The sequence below is a fragment of the Polyodon spathula genome, chromosome 2 (assembly GCF_017654505.1).
Source record: "Polyodon spathula isolate WHYD16114869_AA chromosome 2, ASM1765450v1, whole genome shotgun sequence".
NCBI classification, from domain to species: Eukaryota; Metazoa; Chordata; class Actinopteri; order Acipenseriformes; family Polyodontidae; genus Polyodon; species Polyodon spathula.
Window position 1 is genome coordinate 57740556 of NC_054535.1, and position 22153 is coordinate 57762708.

General features: G+C 38.8%; 1 protein-coding gene across 10 annotated transcripts in view; it reads left to right on the plus strand.

Moving 5' to 3' along the window:
• LOC121298690 (alpha-adducin-like) overlaps window positions 1–22153 on the plus strand; it is a 95659-nt gene that overhangs the window by 57613 nt on the left and 15893 nt on the right. For 6 of the 10 annotated variants that reach the window (XR_005947301.1, XM_041225923.1, XM_041225881.1 and 3 more), the window contains exons 11-13: window positions 1979–2080; window positions 3706–3795; window positions 5468–5554. Coding sequence is in view for 9 of the 10 variants with exons in the window: in XM_041225923.1 (XP_041081857.1) it covers window positions 1979–2080; window positions 3706–3795; window positions 5468–5554 (279 nt within the window). In the remaining variant the exon portion in view is untranslated. The remainder of the gene's footprint in view (window positions 1–1978; window positions 2081–3705; window positions 3796–5467; window positions 5555–22153) is intronic. The other 4 variants (XM_041225951.1, XM_041225899.1, XM_041225942.1 and 1 more) reach the window with 1 other exon arrangement.

Sequence of the window (22153 nt, forward strand, 5' to 3'; positions counted from 1 at the left end):
AAGTTTCCTTTTTTAAACTACACTTAATATTGACTACCTCCTTTAAGTGTTACCAGGCATGAACAGTTTGTTGCAAATTTATTATATTTTTGATCTTTAATAATTATCTCCAATGAAAAGGTGGAGTAGTATTTTTATCTGAAGAGTGGTAATCAGTGAGTATTTCATGTCTTCATATTCATTCCATTTTCCCCTACAGACTCATTTTTTTATTCTTATTTGTTTTAGTTTTATTTTTGCAATTGACTGCTATGTCCCTACCTTTTTAGAAGGTAAAAATAAGTTCATGGCATTTGCTGTAGTGAAGGCTTGTTTTACAGTCTGCTGATGGGAAATATTTAGCTGGAACTCATTTTGACTGAGAGGAAAAATTGGTAATGGAAAAATGACTTCAGCTTGTTTGAAATATCCATAGATGTAATGTGTGCTTACTGTTTTAGACATCCCTTGATAATGCTGTCCTGACACGCGTAATGCCTACCTAGAACAGCTTTTCTGAGAGGATTGCGTCTCATTTGCTAATCCCAGTTTAATTGTGTGTATTGGCATAACCACTACACTCCTTTCTGCCACAACCGACCACCATAGATTAGTCTTTCTCCAAGACCAACTCCAAAGCAATTTCTGTTACTTAAAATCAGAAATCTTACTGTATTCAGGTAAAGTAATCAACTGCAGCAATAATGGTTGTAAGTGAACTTGCAAATTGCAAAACTGTATAATATCCAATATAGTTAACTATCTTAACTTATTTTGACTTAGAAAGGGGTTACAGTTGACATTGCTGCAAGTAATGTTTATAATACCCAACATCACCAAAAGGCCTGGTGCAATTTCTGCATAAAGTATACTGTTTTAGAAGCACACTTTTGATGAAAGAATTAAATTATTAATGATGCTGGGAAAGTGTAGAAAGGCAGAAGAGACTCTAATATTTTGCCCTGAATTAGTTTTAGATAAAACTTTGGTGATGCCCACTCATGCAATGTATCAGCTCCTTCACATAGCTTCAGAGCCGATCACATCACTCTCCATAGCCTTTTCATCTTATGCTTAAGGTGCTTTGGTGTTCTGTGTTTTCCAGAGCGATTTATCAATGATGATAATACTGCAGTCAAGTTTGACAAGCATTTTTATGTTAACATATCTATTCAATTGATTTAAGAAATCTTAAAACGACCATTATTGAAAAGCACTATGCAATTGCCTTGTGATTTTATTTTTATCCGGGATTTTTTTTTAAATTATTTTAGACCAGTTGAACAGACCGTATAACTTTTAAATGGCCCGAAGGAACCTAGTTTTAGACCAAATGCAAAAAACATTAGGATTTAGAATTATATCTGGCCCAAACAGCCACTTAATCTGCAGCCATCCCATCCCCCTACTATCTGCAGGTATGTGTCTCTGTGTAATATCCTAAACAGTACTGCCAGGGACATATTCAGATTAGCATGCACCACTCCATCAATGTGTTTGCTGAGGGAAGTTCAGACAGTGTAGCGTATCATTGTTTTATTGACTATTAAGCTGCAGTAAATCACTTCTATTAATAAGCAGTACATGCATACATCTTGGGAGCATCAATATTCATGTGTGTTTTAAAATAGCAACAGATCAGAAAAGATTCAGATTTAGAATAAAATAAGTTTGAAATTGTCCTTCCTGATGGAAACCCCATTACCACCCCACCCCCAGCTAAATGCATGATTTTATAGCAGCCTTTTTTTTTGTTTGTTTAATAATAAAATACTTCATAATCACTTAAATGTATAATCATGCTGTGGATACAGATTTATTATTTTTTTTAATCAAACTTACTTCAGCCAGTTGCATCATCATTGGTTACATGCTCTACTTGTAATCAAAAGAAAGTTATTTTGAAGTGCATGACCTCTGAGCTGTATGGTTTGTCTCCTTTTTTCTTTTTTCATTTTTTTTTTTGCAATGCATTTTAATGTTTTTCATGATATTGCAGTGGACTAAAGAGGAAGGACTCCGACAGGCTGCTGCCACTGCTTCCAATCAGTTTGTCCCTTTGAACACTAACCCAAAAGAGGTCCAGGCTATGAGGAACAAGGTCTGGTATTAAGATTTAATGACTAAGTGCATTTGTAGATTGCATGTTTTTGAAGCTGGAGTGCTCCTCAACCACATTTTATTTATATTGTATTCTGCACTGTGATTCTGTTTGTTATACCTCTTTGAGAATATAATGGTGGCATTGAGAGTACCTAGGAATCTGGGGGAAATGGAGGAACAACCCATTTGTATTTCACCTATGACATCTTTGCTTGTACACACGTAAAGATTGGTGATTTGCATTTTTACTTGATGTCTATAGTTCTAATCTAGTGTTACTATTTTCTGTAATTCAATCTTCAGTACAGTCACAACCTAAATATTTATTTTAAAGGTAATTTCAGCCTTCAAGCTTTAATCAAACTTTCCACTGTGAAACATACAGTCGCAGACAAAAGTAGTGGCACCCTATAATTAAGATAATTTAAGAAAATATATTAATGCAAACATTTAGTGAACATTGGCCACTAATTAATATGGCAAACCAAATACACAATTTCTACTAGTTTTAACAAACAATCTTTAAAACATGTTTTAAAAAATTATTTAAAAAGCACTAACAATTTAAAATGTTCATGACAAAAGTATTGGCACCTTTTACATTACGTCTGTAAAAATGTAATATAACAAATTTTAAAATATATTAATTGATTGAAAGCCATTACACAGTAATTCAGCTGCATTATAGCCAGAAAACATGTTGGCAGTAAAGCAGATGATGATTAAGACAAATGAGTTGGATTCATGTTTAATGAAAGCATTTGTAGAAAACTACAACATGAAATGGCCACAAAGCAGTACCAAAGAAATATGGAATACCAAAATACAATAAGTACCAAGGAAAATAATTCCACTAAAACAATTAAACGAAGTTGACATCCAAAAAAAATTAGGCCACATAGGAGAATCATCCATAAAGCTTAAAAAAAAAAAATCAAGGTAACAGCCAAAAACATAGAAAAATTTTGAAACATCAGACATAATGATGCACACAATAACTTTACAAAGGTGCCTGAACACAGAAGAATAGTATGCATGTAGACCTTGCTGCAAACCAAGAACATTCATAAAACAATGTCTTAAATATGCCTTGATGTTAACAAAAATCTTAACCATTCTTCAGCAAAATTCTCTGGTCCCATGAGAATAAAATACAACTTTTGCCCAAAGGGCCATAAGGTGCCAAGCACAGCAGTACCTCCTTTTTTCGTTTGCCTAATGTTGCTTGCATTACATCACTCCACTCAACATTACAGGGCAGTTCTATCATGGAATTGAAACAAAGTATTGTTTTGAAGTTGAAATGTTGTTTGTTTTTGTTTTTACAATACAAACAATATATTAACACATTGTATATGATGACAGTTATAAAAAAAAAAAAAAAATTAAATATGGTATCTGACAGGACCACACTGTAAACAAGATCTGGTAGCTTAGTTTTATATGCTGAATACAAATTAATAAATACATGAAAGTGTAAAATAAAAACATTTTATAGTTTAAAAATTGTACAACTTTTCTATTCCCTTTTTTTTCTAAAGCATTTTTAAAATTTTGTGCAGGTAGGACAGACTAAATATGAAGGATAAATAAATTTTTACATTGAAAATATTTCTTTTGTAGATACGTGAGCAAAATTTGCAGGATATTAAAACTGCTGGCCCTCAGTCTCAAGTGCTTACAGGATCTGTGATGGATCGAAACTTTGTGCAGGTGAGTGCAAGATGTTCCATTTTTGTTATTCCAAGTCACTAACAATGTGTGCCCCCCTAGTTCTTTGACTGCAGAGAGTTACAATCTGGCAGGTAAGTGTTCTAGGTAAACCACATGCTATGTTATAATTGCAAATAAGCAGGATTGATTTTTATAAACTCTGTTTTAAAAACAAGGCTTCAGTTCAAAAGTTAAAGCATGCCAGCATGGAAATATATCCATTGCTTAATGCAGTTCAATCATAAAAGTGCATGTAAGATTTGAAATAGTAGTGTTTTCCATTTATCTCAAATTACTAGTCAGTTTTTCTAAATCCCGTATTCCTTCGAATTTAAGACGCACTTTTTAAACCAATTTTTTCTTCTAAAAATTAGCCTGCATCTTCAATTAGAGTACAGTATAGTGATGCATGTATTAAAATCGCCAACAAAAGATATGACAGTCGGAGTACACAAACAGCAATGTGACTGGCTGGCAGTTGAAGGGGTACGATAGTAGTTAAACTGCAGAGTGGACGACCTCCTCCTCGATGTAAACAAAGCAAGCTTTCGCTCGATACCCACCTGTGTAGCTGTGGCCGTGGTGCAGTAGCCTCGAACTGGTGCTGCTGCATTCTTAAACTGGTGTAGGCTCCCCGGGCACGCCCCCCAGCCAATCAGGACCTCCCACTTGCCTCAGCCTTCCTGTTTACCAAGCAGCAGCGCAGTTGAACCAGCGACAGGGTCCTCCCTGTCACAAAGGGTAATTAGCTTCCTGAGGAATTCAGACAGAAGCATTTTCAATTTCAGCGTTTCGTTATTAGGCTCAGTTCTAATCAGACCCCAGTATTTTTCTACTTGCCAAGCAATACAACCGGTCACAAAAAGGGAGAAAATGTGTGAGTAATCACAACTGGAAATAAGAAGCAGCGCATAACTGTAATGCTGTTTGTGACAACAGACTGCTGTAGACCGTGAGGGTGGGAAATTTGGGCTGCTTCTTAAATTCAAAGGAATACTGTAATGGTTTCTTTTGCTCTTCATTCATTGTTTCTATTTATTTTCTCATTTATTTTCTGTGATGACAACAATCCCATAGACACGACCTGCATTAATAAGTTTAACATACTGGCTACATTCAGATGTTAACAAAGTGGTTGGGGGGAAACTATCAACAATTGTCTTGTTCAGTTTAATACATTGTCATCCGTTTTTTACGTTTTGCTCAAGCGTGGGTAATGTCGAGCGTGACATACATTTTAATAAATGCAGCTAGCACTTCAGATTTCATTGAATTATTATGTATACTGGTTCTCCGCACAGTTTCCCAAATTCTATTTGCATACAAAACCCTATCATATTGAAATCAGGGGGAACAAAATTCTTGCACAAATTTGTGTTATTGTGAAAGGTCAAAAAATAGTTTTGATGTGTTATGAAGTTTCACTAGTAGACTCTTTCTTCTAGATAGGCTGAATGGCCTCTTCTCGTTTGTAAACTTTATGTTCTTATATTCATACTCCATAACATCATACTGTATTGTGTGTGGTGTGTTTGTGTGCATGTTGGCAATATCATATTTTTTACCATTGCGATTTTTTTTTTTTGCATGCTGATGGGCTGATTTAATTTATTGCTGTAGATGTCAGATCCAGGGAAACAGTTTGCTCTGCTTACTCAATTTACTGTTACAGGATGCTCCGCTCTCAGACTGTACGGAAACTATTGATGGGCTCGATCTCACAGAGCAGGCCTTTAGTCCCGCTAAAACTGTTAGAAAGGTACTTACTGCCCTGTCGTTAAACTATAACCCTGCACTCCTCCTCCCATATCTAACCCAAGCCTGTTTGTATTCGTTTAATACCCCTTTTTCTCACCCAGAAATCTTAGCCATCTAACAGTGACAGCCTTGTGCTGGAATAGTAATGGCTAGAAGGGCATTGTTAAGTCTCGTTTCCATGTTCCTGCCCAAAAACAATTTGGTTTCAACTGAACTGGATACAAATTGTACAAGATATAGAACCAAATATTAGTGTAGAAATTACACTGGAAGATTTTAGATTTTGCCCATGGCAACAAGGCATTTACAAAAAGAAAAGAGATCAATTAAACAATGATCATGTAGAATTATATTATCCTGATTGTGTTTGTAGTTTGGTGCACTGCAGAATAATGGCACAAATTTTTGGTAAAATCTAGATGCAATGATAAATGATTATTAAATCTTCTATACCTTTCACGTGACTTTTTTTTATTAAGTTATTGCCCTGTACTAATCTTTAATAATTTACAAGATTAGCAGTAATTGATCTCTATAAAACCAGGCCATTTGTGTTTGGGACTGTGGTCTTCTGCCAGTCCGACCTGTTTGCCTCTTTGAAAAGAGCACTTGGAGCAAAAGATTTAAAGATGTACTGTAGGCTCAGTTTTAAAGTAAAATGTTCCATAAAAACCGTGAAGGAGCGATGACCAAGGCAGCAGACTGTACAACTTCGGCCTCAAAATTGCTAAATGTTGATTAATTGTGTTTTTTTTTTTCCTGGATTGTCATTGCACAGATTTTATTTAGTTTTTTAGCCCATAAGTAGAGCATTTCCTTCCATTCCATTTTAATAACCCACCTTCCCAAAAACAAAATAATTTGGACAAAAGGAAAATTGCTTCCTTTATTATCCCTAAATGAATTCATGGGTTTATTTTTATTTTTTTTATTTTGTTTTAAATAAGTACTAGAATGACCATGTTTATAGGCATACCTAGAACAAACTTGAACGATCAATTTGACCGCTATATTAACCTCTTACGCCCCCACCCCCCCCACCCCACCCCCGTATCCACAGGCAGAACATCGGTACTGCAATTACAAAATTATATATCAAAAATCTGAACTATATTATTATCAAAAAGCAAAACACTTGCAGCAAAAACGACTGACAAAAGGTCAAAACATTGTTTTCCTACCGCCAAACAGCAAAGGATTTGGTCGAATTGGCTGCACCGCTTGAGATATTTCCTTACGCACCTGTGTGGAGTGACAAGTGTTCAAATAACAAAACAACTTAGATTGACTAGCTGTGCGTTCCGCTGCTGTGGTCTTACATCTGTCTGTTGATTGTGAAATCTCCCTGTTCACGTTGTAGGGGAGGTCACAAGCTGTCCAATCATACCTTGACTTTGTTTGTCGCCTAAACCATTGAAGAGTAATCTGTGCGTATGTAAACAAGACACATATTTGCAAGCGAGAGCGCAGCATTACACACATAGGGTCAAGGTTTCTTACCGTTTTCTGATAATTTTTCAATTTTTAAAATTTATAAAATTGAACGAAATGGCGAGCAGTGTTCCAAAGCATCCCAAAAGAAGTCAATTCAGTCTTTTTGAAGTTTTGGAGGAGATGGATAATAGTGAAATGACGGCGAAAATGATCAACTTTCTGGGTTGGAGAGCGCTGATTCAGCATCTGAAGCAGCATTTGAAGATGGATTGGATCCTCTTCAGGATTTGTAAGTATAATGGAGCCACACCACATTTATTGTTGTTGTTGTTATTATTTGTAATTTAATATGCATTTTTACTGTAAATATGTTAGAAAATGCAACCATTTGACTCTAAAGGGGCACAACATTTTTTATTGCATAGTAAAGAGCAACACCATGTCTCATCTGTGCTGTGCTGCGGTATACGGTCCCTGATCTTTACGATGCAATACAAGTTGCAAGGAGTAATTGTTGCTTCCCGGCCGTCTTTATTATTTTCTCATTGATGTTCTTTGATTTAGTATTGCATGGGAGTGTTTAGCAAACATTTTTTTTTTTTATATTTCCATGATTACAAGGAGTGATGTTACTCACCTAGAGACAGTGTAGGTTTCTTAGCCTTTCAAGATAAGCTGTCTGCCAGCCCCAACAATCACTCATTCAGTTCCTTTGTTTGCCACATGTCAATCAAAGTAAAGATGAAAGGAACTGAGGTGTTTTCAGTCTGGCAGCCTGATTTAGAGCAGCCAAGGTGTCTGCAGTCTCATTATTATCATCATCATCTGTTATTATTATTGTTATTATTATTATTATTATTGTAGACATTTAGCAGATGCCTTTATCCAATAATCAACATATGTTCACCTACCAGCAGTGCTTGAATCTTTGCTCATTGATACTGATAATGGAAATTTTATGGAAATTTTCAATTCGTTTCACTTTTTATTTTCAGTGAGGACATTAAAGAACACCCCCCCCCCTCAACAAGTGAGAGTTTTGATGTTTCTCAGGGGAAAAGGAGACGATCCATTCCCTCCCCTCTCCCTTACAGCACCTGCAAGAGCAGCTGAGAGCAGGCGGGCAAGCACACCCACCCCCACCCTCTCAACCTCAGCCCCGAGGAGAGGTGGAAGTTTGTAACTGAAGAAGACATAGAACCTATGCAGCACCACTTCTGTCCTGCATGAGCACCTGGAGCACAACTGGATACTTCAAAAAAGTATTCCCTGCTCGACCTCTTTCAACTTTACTTCAGCATGAACGTCGTTCAGTCTTTGTGTACAAACAAAAATAAAAATGGAGAAAAGCAGCAGACCCAGAAGGGAAAAAATACCAGTGGGATCCAGTTTCAATCAAGGACATCTACCAGTTTTTAGGAATCCTAATTTTCATGGGGCTACTGACAACTCACAACGTGAAGGATTACTGGAGTCCACGTAGACCTTATGGAATCCCATTCTGCCACACTGTGATGTCCAGGAAGAGATATGAAGATCTCCTGGACTCTGCACATAAGTGACCCAGAGGAAGATGAGGAGAATGATCGGAAGAAAGGAATTCCACAACTGGATCGCCTCGTGTTTCAGATCCCTCTTGAATTCCCTTCTCCTGTCCTGCAAGACTTACTACCACCCCCAACAGAGCCTTTCAATCGATGAACGCATGGTGGCCTCAAAAGCCAGGATCGGGTTCAAACAGTACATAAAAGTAAAGCCAACAAAATGGGACTTCAAGATGTTCGTGCTGGCTGATGCCCACAACGGGTACACGTGTGATTTCAACATCTACACAGGAAAATCCAAATCAGTTTCTGGGAAAGGACTGAGTTATGATTCCATTATGAACCTCATGAAGGTGTCATACTTAGGCACAGGGTACCATGTGTACATTGACAATTTCTACACCAGCACAACACGGTTTCGGGACCTTTACATGCTCAAATTTGGAGCTTGTGGGACCATTAAAGAAAATCGTTAGGGCTTCCAACGGAAAAAAGAAAACACCCTCCTTAAAAAAGCTGATAGGGCGACAATTCGCTGGATGAGAAGTGACAAACTACTGTACACCAAATGGATGGATACATGTGAAGTGACAATGTGCAGTTCCATCCATAAAGTGTACACAGGAGACAAAGTCCAGAGACGGGTTAGGAATGAAGATGGGACTTGGAGAATGCAGAATGTTCCTGTTTCTGCTCCTGTGAAGGCCTACAATCAGCACATCGGAGGGGTGGATTTGTCAGACGCCCTTATAAAGTACTACAACATGGCACAGAAAACCAAAAAGTGGTACAAGAAACTTTTTTTATCATTTCGTTGACATTGCTGTTGTCAGTAGTTTTCTGTTACATAGGAATTGGTACAGGCTGAGAATACAAAGGCACTGTCACACAAAACATTTAGAGAGGAGCTATGCAAGCAGCTGGTGGACATCGGGCTTGTGGAGCAGGAGGAGGCCAGTGCAAGGACAGAAAAACTCTGTCTCCCTGTAGCCATTACAGAGGGCAAGGAACTCGACCCCTCCATGAAGGCCTCCTTCGGGCGCAGACACTGTGCTTTGTGCAATGAAGGGAAACTGAGGAACAAAACGCCCTGGAAATGTGAAGCCTGTGATGTGCCATTGTGTCATTGTGGACAAAAACTTCAAGAAATGGCACATGCGTTAGAAAAGAAAGACTTTATAGCAATTTAGGGATGTAAATAGTTTATTTGTTCATTTTGTACGGTTTGTTTTATTAGGTTTTTGTTCAGTTGTTAGCACTTTAGGGATGTAAATAGTTTGATTTGATTTGAAGTAAACATTTTATTTTGAAAAAAAAAACTCATTATTTTGCTGCTTGACATTTACATACTTTCAAGCAAGTGAGTAACAAAAATTCAGAGCTACAAAAGATACAAAACACAGTTATGTGAGATCAATGTGCCTGACAGTTGTGGCATATGAACTGAGAGTATTTGTCATGCTGTGGCAGGCTGGTGAGTGAATAGAGGCCCAGAGACAGTCTGCAGTTCAAAAAAAGTAACAATTTTATTATAAATAAACACAAAAATAAAGTGCACAAGGGCAAAATAAAGATCTTTAAACACAAATATAAAGATAACAAAACAAAACTTATAAAAATAAGGTTTCCAGGCTGGGCAATGCCTTCACTGGATTTATCAAAATTCAAAAATCACAAAACAACCACAAACACCAACCTGCTTCCTCAGCTCCCTCCTCCTCAATGAGAAGCAGAGGCCTCCTTTTATGTCAGGTGGCTGGGTGCTGATTTATCGTTAATTAACATAATCAACTAATCAACCCCAGCCACCTGAACATAATAAACCCAGGCAGGTAGGGGAAATTAACCCCATCCCTGCCAATTTAAAAAAGGCAGAGCTTTGCTCTGCCACACATGCATACTCATCATGGATACATTTTGAGCACCCCAAAGCTCTCCAAAAAGGCCACCTTTTTAATGAAATATTGGACAAATAAGTAAAAAAGAGGATTACAAAATCTAATTCATGTGGCAATGTATAGCATGTGAGGTGCCAGAAGGTAACCTCCCTTTTAGAACTTGCTCAAGAAACTAGTGTATGACTGGCCGTAAAGATTTACACAATATTCATTTTTGGAGAGGTTTGGGGACCCTTGGGCCTAGCTTTGTAAAAACTCATGTAGAATTTGATCCCTCAGTTTTTCTCAATAGACATGTTGGGGAAGCACTGGGAAAAAACCCAGGTCTTTTCATGTGCTACAAGGTGAAAAAAATGACGATAGAATATAAACAAATGAAAAACGTTTCTTGTTTTTTTATGTTTTTTTTTTTTCTGGCTATCTCATTCCAGTGTGGTACGAAGTAAGACTTGTATCAAATCTGAGGTTTTAGTCCTAATGGCCAAGGGGTTACCTTGAATTCAAGCCCTGAACCATGCCTGTGCTGTCTATACTTTGGAAGATAATGTGATTTATTTAAGGCCATAGCCCTCCAGGCAGAAATTGACTGTGGGAGGCTGGGGGTTTAACAGGTTAAAAACAACATAAATATTATAATGAAAGGACAAACAATTGAATATGTCATAGTTTTATTCAGGAATGTTATATAAAGCATCTACACAACCGAAACATTTGAAAAAACGGTAAATAAACAAATATTTGAAAATAAATTTGTGTATATACTGTTATATCATTTACATACAAAACTGTACAATTGAAACGATAATAAATGTCAAAAAATTTTTAAATAGGTTTATATTGCCTACATAAAAGTGCATATATGTAACCAAAGTTATGCGTTCAACAGTAACCCAGGTTTCTGGCACCACATGCTCCACGGGCATATATTATTAGTGCAATGAATGCTTCTAATTCCTCTTGAAGTTGTCGTTAAGCTTCTGCTGCAGTGCAGTGTTTTATGTGGTGAAGCGTATGCATGTCAATCAATAGGCGAAAAGCACTCAATGCGCTCTCATCAATATTGCGTTTTGCATATGCCGTGGGCCCTGGAACTTCCCTCAAAATATGTTCACCCCTTCTACCTGCAGCTTAAACACCATGATTTATGTGTTACAAACAGCCATCATTACCATCCTCTTGAGTGTAAGATGGTGCTGGTGCTACTGCTGGAGAAATGGCTGCCACAGATGAAGTAGCTGCTGGACCAGGTGCAGGGGCTGATGCAGGTGAAGTGGCTGTCATCCTTGCAGGGTCTGCCACAGGATTGCTTCTCCCACGGGATCTCCTGCCCCCTCGGTGTCACTGCTGATGGAAGATTCATCTTTGCAAACCGAGTCTGGTTCAGAGCCAGATACGTCATTGTCCATGTCTACTGCGTCAGAATCGTTGTTTAGTAAACTTTGCAGTAATTCCAAACACTGCTTTCCAATCCGGCGTCTTCCGCGATCCGTTTTCAATGTGTATTGGGGTAACAATGAATTTCTTAGAAAAATGAGTGACTTGTATATTAACCAGTGCAGACAGACAGCCGGGCGCCGTGAGTTGTCAAGGCTGATTGATGGGCTATCCGGAGGCTCGTTGAAACAGTAGAAATGTCAGAAGACCGCTCGCTTAAGGAATGCAGACTGATATAATCAAACATCAATACAGCTGCAAGTCCTGACAGATAAACACAAATAATACCACAACATTTAATTGTTATAATGTTTTATATGTATCAGTCAATTTGACCACTCCTTGGATAAGACTCCTGGACCAGAATATCCATCTAACATTTTTGTCGATACGTTGCAATAAATTATGTATGTCATGGTCAGTGAAAAAGTATTTGCCGCCTTTCTGATTTTCTACATTTTTTGCACACTTTTCACATTGAATTTGGTCAGATCTTTTTGTGGGTTGTAGTAGTATACAGAGGGAGTCTGAGAAAAAAAATGACACCAAATTTTGGTGCTGCTTTCATTTGTTTGATGTGCAAGGTAATCAAACATGCAATCTTCAGGTGTGAAAAAGTTATTGCCCCCTTAGCTAACTCAACCCAGTTAAAGGGATAATTAGGGTCAGTTGTTCGAATACTTTGGTTAACAATCAGGCCTGATTTGAGCCAGCCCTGCCCAATATAAATCTGACTCACATTGGCCCTTACCATCAGAGTGAAGTTGTCAGCACACAGGTTGCCACGATCAAAAGAAATTCCGGATGACCTCCGAAAAAATAGTTGTTGATGCCTATCAGTCTGGAAAGGGTCACAAAGCCATTTCTAAGGCTTTGGGGCTCCACCAAACCATAGTCAGAGCCATATTGTCCAAATGGAGAAAGTTTGGGACAGTAGTGAATCTTCCCAGGAGTGGCTGTCCTGCCAAAATCTCTCCCATGAGCAATGCTTAAAATCATCCAGGAAGTCACAAAGAACCCTAGAACAACATCCAGGGATCTTCAGGCCTCTCTCGCCTCGGCCAAGGTCAGTGTTCACGACTCTACCATCAGAAATACACTGGGCAAAAATGGGATTCAGACAGAGTAGCAAGGTGGAAACCACTGCTCACTAAGAAGAACATAAATGCTCACCTCAAGTTTGCCAAAAAAGACCTGGATGATCGTCAAGAGTTCTAGAACAATGTTTTATGGACAGATGAGTCAAAAGTGGAACTTCTGGCCAACATTGGCCCTGTTATGTCTGGCGAGAACCAAACACTGCATTCCACAATAAGAACCTCATACCAACGGTCAAGCATGGTGGTGGTAGTGTCATGATTTGGGGATGCTTTGCTGCATCAGGACCTGGATGACTTGACGTCATTGAAGGAACCATGAATTCTGCTCTGTATCAGAGAATTCTACAGGAGAATGTCAGGCCATCCATCTGTAAGCTGAAGCACAGCTGGGTCATGCAGCAAGGCAACCATCCGAAACACACAAGCAAGTCTACATCAGAATGGTTGAAGACCAAGAAATTTAAAGTTTTGGATTGACCTAGTCAAAGTCCAGACCTAAACCCCATTGAGATGTTGTAGCAGGACCTGAAACAAGCAGTTTATGCTCAAACCCATAAATGTCACTGAGTTGAAGCAGTTCTGCATGGAGGACTGGGCTAAAATTCCTCCATGGTGCTGTGAGAGACCTGATCAATAACTACAGGAAGTGTTTGGTAACAGTTATTGCTGTTAAAGGTGGCGTAACCAGTCATTGAGTCTAGGGGGGCGATTACTTTTTCATACGGGGGCATTGGGTGTTGCATAACTTTCTTTAATAAATAATCAAATAAGTGTCAAAACTTTGGTGTTATTTGTTCACTCAGGGTCCTTTTTATCTAATATTAGATTTTGGTTGAAGATCTAATAACATTCGGTGTCAAAAAAATGCAGAAAATCAGACAGCAAATACTTTTTCATGGTACTGTATATGTAATTAGTACATGTATTTAGGACGAGTCAGGAAAGCAAAGCTCCTTATCTTGAACACACTGCAATTTAAATTTGAATTCCAAAAATGGTCAAAATGACAACCTTGGTCATTCTAGTGTTAACCTTTTACACTGCGTTTGTCAGGCACCGTAGTAGCCAGCCTTCTGGTTGAGGTCTTGTTTGAAAGACAAAACTACAGTTCACAGATGTCAAGGGTTCAGTCACATGACGGGACTCTGCTCCGTAAGTTTTGTGCCTTTAACTCGGTTGCTTCAAATGCCTTCTGGGTTCGGTCTCTCTTTAAAAGCCCAGTTTTGTTTTTTATTCGATTTTTGTTTAATTTCTTTTCCCAGGTTAATTTCCTATTGAAGTTTATTGGTCATTTTTTTATTATTTATTTATTTATTTTTGAGCAACCTATGATTACAAAAAATATAATGGTGTGTAGGAACAGTTCAATAATTACTTTAATATCTGGGTTGATTAGTTCTCTCAATAATATTTAAATTGACGTGTTTCAAAGATTGAGGATTTACTATGAACACACATTCACACGCAGAGACAAGGAATGGTTAATCAGTAGTAGTATTTTAAGTACACAAATACTGAACAAATTAGAAAAGTCAGAAAGTAAGTATTCACTCACACACACACCCACATCCAATGCACAGAGTATATCTGAGATAATGCAGACAATTTTAAAAATATATCAGATTAAGCTTATTAACAGTATATAGTTTAAGTATGTGGCAAGTTTACTTTTAAATAAGTTCTTCATATAACAATATGAGGTAGATTACTTCTAGGTAACTTTGTGAAACTTGATAAAGGATTTCACATGCAAGGTGTGCAAACTAAATATTAACAGTTCGATTTTATGTGAATGTGTTAGTTAGTTAATTTAGTTCCATGAAAGGAGAATGCAGCTGGAATTATATCCAGTGGTTCCTTGAAGCATAGACTTTTGGTCCACTGGTTTGGAAACTCAATCTGTTGAAGTGTCACAGACATTATTATTATTATTATTATTATTATTATTATTATTATTATTATTATTATTATTATTTATAAGAAGAGAAATCACCAGTGTTTTGGCGTACAAGTTAGTTCAGGTGTTACATATGGTAGACTGTACGCATGATGTTTCTGAATAGTATTTACATGTAATGAAATGAAAATGTGTTTTAAAGGAAAGAGTTTTGGAAGGTTACTTTTTAATCAGGGTTTTCATGTACTGAGCAACACAGGAGACTGAATGTACTGTATATCTAGAACATCTGCTGTTAAATGTGCTGTTTTATTTTGTCACGTAATTAGTTTTGTCGTGTTTACAATATTTGTTGCAAGCTGTAGCAGAACTCAATTGCAGTGCTTGAGAACACAGTGCAGCTTGGGCACAGAAACATCACGCATGCATATCCAGCGATCATCGAAAAACTGCATCTACACAGGCATGGAATTGTGGGGATACAGAATTCTGTGGGGTACAGAAATCTGCGTAATATCTGTCAGAACAATTTTGAGATACATGCCTCGTCAATGTCTGAGGAAGTTTTTTTTTTTTTTTTTTTTTTTTTTTCCAGTTTAGGTGCAAATCTGTTTTAAATAAAAAAAAATAATTTATTAAAAAATAAGAGCTTTATTCCCTGCATGTTAAGTTCTGACCAGTAGAGGTCTCTGTTACCTTTCAAATATGAAATGTATCTATTACACAATGGGTTAACTTTGTTTACTTGAAAATTCTGAGACTTACCAAAGCTGTCACGCAGTGACCGGCAACGTCATCACGCCAGTCTCCGCCCCTCCTGGAAGGCACAAGACTCCATGACGACAGTTCAACAGCAGCATTTTCTTTTCAGCCTAATTCGAGCAAGCTGTAGAGAGATTCATAGTTTCAAATGGTTTCATTGAAAGCTAAGTTTTTGTTTTAAAAAAAATACATAATAATAATAATAATAATAATAATAATAATAATAATAATAATAATGTATATAATTGGATTGTATGTTTCGGTTGTGGCACGCCGGGAGCCTGCACACCCCGCCTCACCTGTGGATCATTTCACCTTCCCCTCTATGTCCCAGTTCACTCTGTCCCCATACTACCAGGCCACAAAAAGTACCTGTGCTTCTCCTTCCAGGGAAAAGGGTACGAGTTCTGTGTGCTGCTGTTTGGCCTTTCGCTAGCTCCTTTTTCAAAGTGCATTGATGCTATATTGGCCCCTCTGAGACTCAAGGGAATCAGTGTGTTAAATTATCTGGATGACTGGCTAATTTGCGTTGACTCTCCAACACAAGCAGAAGCTCACACAGATCAAGTTATCAAGCATTTAGGTAAGCTTGGTCTTTTGGTAAACATACCAAAAAGCCAGCTAGTGCCATCCCAGGTTGTCTGGGAATTCACTTGAACTCAAGCAACATGATCGCCACTTTGCCAGAGGAGTTCACAGGTTCTCATCCTGCCTAAAACTGTTTCAGCTCGGCAAGAGACTGAAGGTGTCCACCTTCCAGCAGCTCCTGGGCCTGATGGCATTAGCTTCCCAGATACTTCCTCCGAGTCTCCTCTGAACGTGCCCCATCCAAGTGTGGTTTGCAAGGTTTTTCAGCCTGTGGTGAGCCCCAATTGCTTACTTACAGTGACGCGTCCCAGCATGGTGACCTGGTGAAAACAACTGATTCATCTGCGCATTGGAGTGGCTCTGGGAACTGTTACCAAGAGGGAGGTCATCACAACCGACGCCTCTAGCAATGGCTGGGGCGCTTTGTGGAATGGGCGGGGAGCGCAGGGCGCATGATAAGCCCCCTGGGTGGGCTAACACATCGGTGTCCTCGAACTGCAAGCAATGTAAATGCTGCAAGGCCAAATTTCTCAGGAGGTTCAAGGCAGTCATGTATTGATTTGGACGGACAACACAACAGTGGTGGCTTATGTGAATCACCAAGGCGGCATGTGGTCACCCTGCCTCCTTGGAGTAGCCAGCAAACTGATGTTTTGGGCACATGACAACATTCTATGTCTCCGAGCAGTTAGTCTGCCGGGAGTTATGAATGGGACAGCGGACCTATCAAGGAAGGTTCCTTGCAGATCGGAATGGAGACTTCACCCCAAAGGGGTGAACATGATTTGGGACAAATTAGGGAGAGCAGAGATAGATCTCTTTGTCTCCGTGGAATCATCCCATTGTCCTCTCTGGTTCTCCATTCAGGAGGGTGAAACTCCGCTAGATGTAGACGACATGGCCCACAAGGGCCGAAGGCTTTGCTGTACGCCTTCCCACCGATTAGCAGTGCTACCGATGTACCTGGAGAAGATCAGGCAAGACCAGGACAAGGTGCTCTAAGTAGCTCTGTTCTGGCCTAGGAGGACCTAATTTTCAGAGCTGTTGCAATTACTGTTCGACCACCCCTGGCAGCTGTCTCTCCACTCAGACCTCCGGAGTCAGACGCGAAGGACCCTTAGGCACCCCGACCCATTGAGCCTACAGCTGTGGATCTGGCCACTGAACTAGGGCTATCTGACAGTTATTTCAACTGTTCAGAAAGCAAGGGTCGCTCCTGCGCGAGCCCGGTATGGGTGTAAGTGGGACTGTGTTCCAGACCTGGTGTCTGACACAACACTTTAGCCTCACTACATGTCCCATGGTGGTCTTTCTGCAATTCTTGTAAGACCTCTTTTAGGGGAAATCACCCTCGACCATTGAAGGTGTACGAGCGATTTCTGCTTGCCGTGTTAAAGTCGACTATGTCTCCCCAGGAGCTCACTTCCTGGCGGGGCAATTTTTGAAAGGGACGCGGAGGCTGTGCCATCCCCTTTAAGGACAAGGTTCCTCAGTGGTAGCTTAACCGAGCTGAAGCATTGGTCTTTTTAAAGGCCTGGTCACCACAGGCAACTTTTGTCGATTGCAACAAGAGAAACACATTTGTTGCCTTGTAATTTGTGGTGGTCATACTAGAGACAAGAATGCGGTCGACAAGCTGGCAACACACAGGCAACAATGTAATACAACCCAATCATAGTGCACGTTTTTGTCACAAGACGTAAAAATGCTGTGAAGGAAGACTGCAATATAAAAATTTACTAATTACATTATAACAACCCTGTAGTTCCTTCTTAATTAGATAATTATTTAGTTAGGGTTACATATGCCAAACATAATAAATATCGGTATTCATTATCCTTGACAATGTTTTCAATACTGTACTTTTAATTCTAGACTTTCAAGAGCAAGGCGGCAGACCTGAGATTTCTTAAACACATTTCACTTTGTTTACTATTAAAATGAGAGATGTTATGATTTGGGGTTAATGTAGGAATGACAGGCATATATGGCAAATTTAAATTTAAAATAACATTTAAAGTGCGCTACATGTGTTTTATTATTGTAAAATTATATTCATAACTTAAAATTATTGTAATCATGGACATTTAGCATTTGCATGTCACATACACATTGTATTGCATATCTCTAGACTACATATAACTGGATGAAATGCCGGAATCCGAATGTATCATACGCTCTCTGTCAGACATTATGGTCTAGCCTTATCGTCACGTGACACTACTATCAAATTTGATTGTCTGGTATTGAAACTGTTGCCTGAAAAATAGAACATCGTCCTAAGTGGGAGACATGTTGCCGGGGTGTTGCCCAGGGTGGTCATACGAGGCAACAAGCCAGTAACATCTGTCGCTCCGTTGTCGTCGACAAAAGTCGCCTGTGTGACCAGGCCTTAAGACAGCATTTTTGCTTGCCGTTACCTCTGCCAAGCCCGTGAGCAAGATGCAAGACTTTTCTGTGGTGAAACCTTGTCTGTTTTTCTCAGTCTAGGACCAAGGTCACGCTCCGCACCAACCCTGCTTTCTTGCCTAAATGTATTTCTACCTTCCAAGTCAATCATTCGGCTTCTATATCAAGAACGGAAGCACCTGCAGAGAATTGATTCCTGCTATGTAATAAATCAGTAAATAAATAAAGTAATAAACATCTATGTTGTGGCAGCCTTACCGCCTGACCGTCTCAGATTTAAGTTGTTCAGAAAGTAATACACTTTGCAACAGCTTGGTTATAACTACCCATTACGTAATGGATACGTTTCATACTTGAAATGGAACGTTAGGTTATTATCATAATCCTGGTTCCCTAAAATTAGAAATGTATCCATTACAATCTTCGATTACAATTAAAAAATTGACTGTCAGCATGGAGTCTAGTTCCTTCCAGGAGGTGCGGAGACTGGTGTGATAACTTTGCTGGTCACTGTGTGACGGCTTTGGTAAGTCTCAGAATTTTCAGTTAAACAAAGTTAACCCTGTGTATAATGGGTACATTTCTATTTCAGGGAACCAGGGTTATGATAATAACGTAACATTTTTCATTTTGTCACTCTAGCAACTAATATGGATTGAATCATGAATTAACTGTTCATGGGTTAATTTGGTATTTCACTACTTGTTAACCAATTTGTACACCTGGATAAAAGGCCCTCTGTGATAGCCTCAGGGTGGAAGTGTAGGAGGGCTTTGGAAGCGAGTGCTAGAGGACAAACAAGTATGATGTGTGAAACGAGTCTAAACAAAGTGAATGTACATCGTCTGTGTAAACTGTGTGTAACGCGCCATTTATAATGGCTATTATTGTGTAGCCTGCATATTAAGCCAAGTATATTCTGGTACATGGTGGAAACCTTTTAGTCGTGTGTAGGTAGTACTCTGACTAGGAGTTAAGGTTTTTGTTGTTTATTTTTATTTATTTTCTTTATTGTTCGAACACTGTTAAAAGAAAATCATTACTGTGTGAAAAATAAAATAGCTCTGGGTTTGAACTGCAATTGCAAAACTCCAGTATCTCAATTTACTCTGCAACCATCAGCCAACCCATCACAATAAATATATTCTGTAGCGTGCACAGGGGTAGGGGTCAGTGCTGGTAGGTGACACAATCTAAACATGAAGACATACAGCGCCTATAGTAAGTATTCACCTCCCTTGGACGTTTTCACAGTTTGTTGTGTTACAACCTGAAATCTTGATCCATTTAAATTGAATTTATTTTCCTTTGATTTACTCAACACTTTGAAGATTCAAGAGAATTTTTATTGTGAAACAACAGTTAATGAAAAATTTAAAAAACTGAAATGCCTTGGTTAGATAAGTATTCACCCCCCTGAGTCAATACTTGTTAGAACCACCTTTGGCAGCAGTTAGAACTGTGAGTCTTTTTGGTTAAGACATCTGGATCGTGCAATATTCACCCATTCTTCTTGACAAAATTCTTCAAGCTGTGTCAAGTTGGATGGGGATCGTTGATGAACAGCAATCTTCAAGTCTTGCCACAGATTTGAGTAAAGTCCGGGCTTTAGTGGGAACTAAATGTACAAAAATCCAGATTTAAAAAATAGATCAGCTATTACCATTTTAACATATGCACATAATGAGAATGATTACACAAATAATCCATATACTTGTTTATTTTATTTCTGAATGGCGCGAACGCACAATACATTACTCTGCCATTAACTTGCCAATCAGAGTGGTACAGTTTTGCAACCTACTCGTTTGGCCAGTTAAAATTGTCTCCGGGCCAGTATATTTTTCCCATTTATTTTTTAAACCTGGATTTTTGTACATTTAGTTCCCACTCTGGGACGTTCACTTTCTTGTTTAAGCCACTCCAGTGTCGCTTTGGCAGTGTGCTTGGGGTCATCATCCTGCTGAAAGGTGAATCTCTGTCCCAGTCTTAGGTCTTTTGCAGACCTGAAGCAGGCTTTCCTCAAGGATTTGTCTGTATTTAGCTCCATCCATTTTGCCCTCTACCCTAACAAGCTTCCCAGTCCCTGCTGATGAAAAGCATCCCCATAGCATGATGCTGCCACCACCATGCTTCACAGTAGAGATGGTGTTACCTGGGTGATGTGCTGTGTTGGCTTTGCACCAGACGTAAAGCTTTGCATTTAGGCCAAATAGTTCAATTTTTGTTTTCAGAGTCTCCCACATGCCTTTTTGCAAATTCTAAGTGAGATTTTACATTTATTTTATAAAAATCCATATTTAATGTGTCAGCTAAATGTTCAAAACATTTAAAAACGGGGGCGCAACAAAATGTATGCTAAGAAAAAGGGGCGTCATATAAAAAGTTGTAATGCGTGATTTCTTTGTGTGCGTGTGGAAGGCTGTTCAGGCTGTTAAGTTCAAATAGTCGCTATGAAACACAAAATGCTTAAGTTCTTTAATACTAGAGGTGCTGGAATTTCAGACTACCTAGAAGCACCAAACTGGTCGTTTTAACCGATAGCTTTTTAAACAGCTGTAATATGATAATGAAAGACAAACGATCGTATAAAACTCAAGTTTTATTTCTGAACATCAAATCAAACATTTGCACTGCAGAAACACCGGATTTAAGTGGAAAATGAAACTTTTTTTTTTTTTCTCCCCCAAAAGGAGCAGTACAAAACAAGCAATGTAAATAAAACAAATAAAATAAACATTTCACTGGTAACTGTTTAGTAACAGGTCTCTGTACATACAAAATCGTATAAACCTTTTTATTTGTTTGTAAAAATAACATCAAAGGGTCTTTTTTCCAAAAATAGTATATAATGTATTACTTCAAAACACAAATTACCTATAATACAATAAATTATTTACATAACATATTTATTTAGCCTGCATACCTGGCAGCTTTCTAAACCACACACAATACACTCTTCTCCACTTTCCCTGAGCATTTACCACAGGCCCTTTCACAACCAGCGCAGACACCCAAAGTTTTGTTTTCATTGCATTTTGCATCCTGGCACTGTTTCCTCTTGCGTGTGGGTGCAGTGTCTGCAGCACTGCAAGAAGGGGCATTTGTCTCTACCCTTTTCTGATCCATATATGCTTGCCGACGCTCCATGGCTAACTTCAAGATGAAGTCCCACCTGTTGCAATTTTCCCTGTTACATTCCTTGTACAAAACATATGCATTGATGGCTGCCAGGTCCAAAATGTTATAAAATACAGCCACAGGCCACCGACGAGATCCGCCTTTAACTGAACACTGTCATGCCATGTGGCCCAGCACAACCACGCTGAACTTTGTGGTATTGTAGTATTCCAATGTCGCAGGTTTTTTTTTTTTTTGCCATCGGTTTCGATCGCCACAGTTTTGTGCATAGAGCTGAGAATGAACCTGCAATGCTTTACACGGGGGGGTACCTATGACTCAGAGAGGGGTGTTTTTTCAAGCACTCAAAGAATGTAGGCAGGCAGATGCCACTTGATCACGGGACTGATTGTA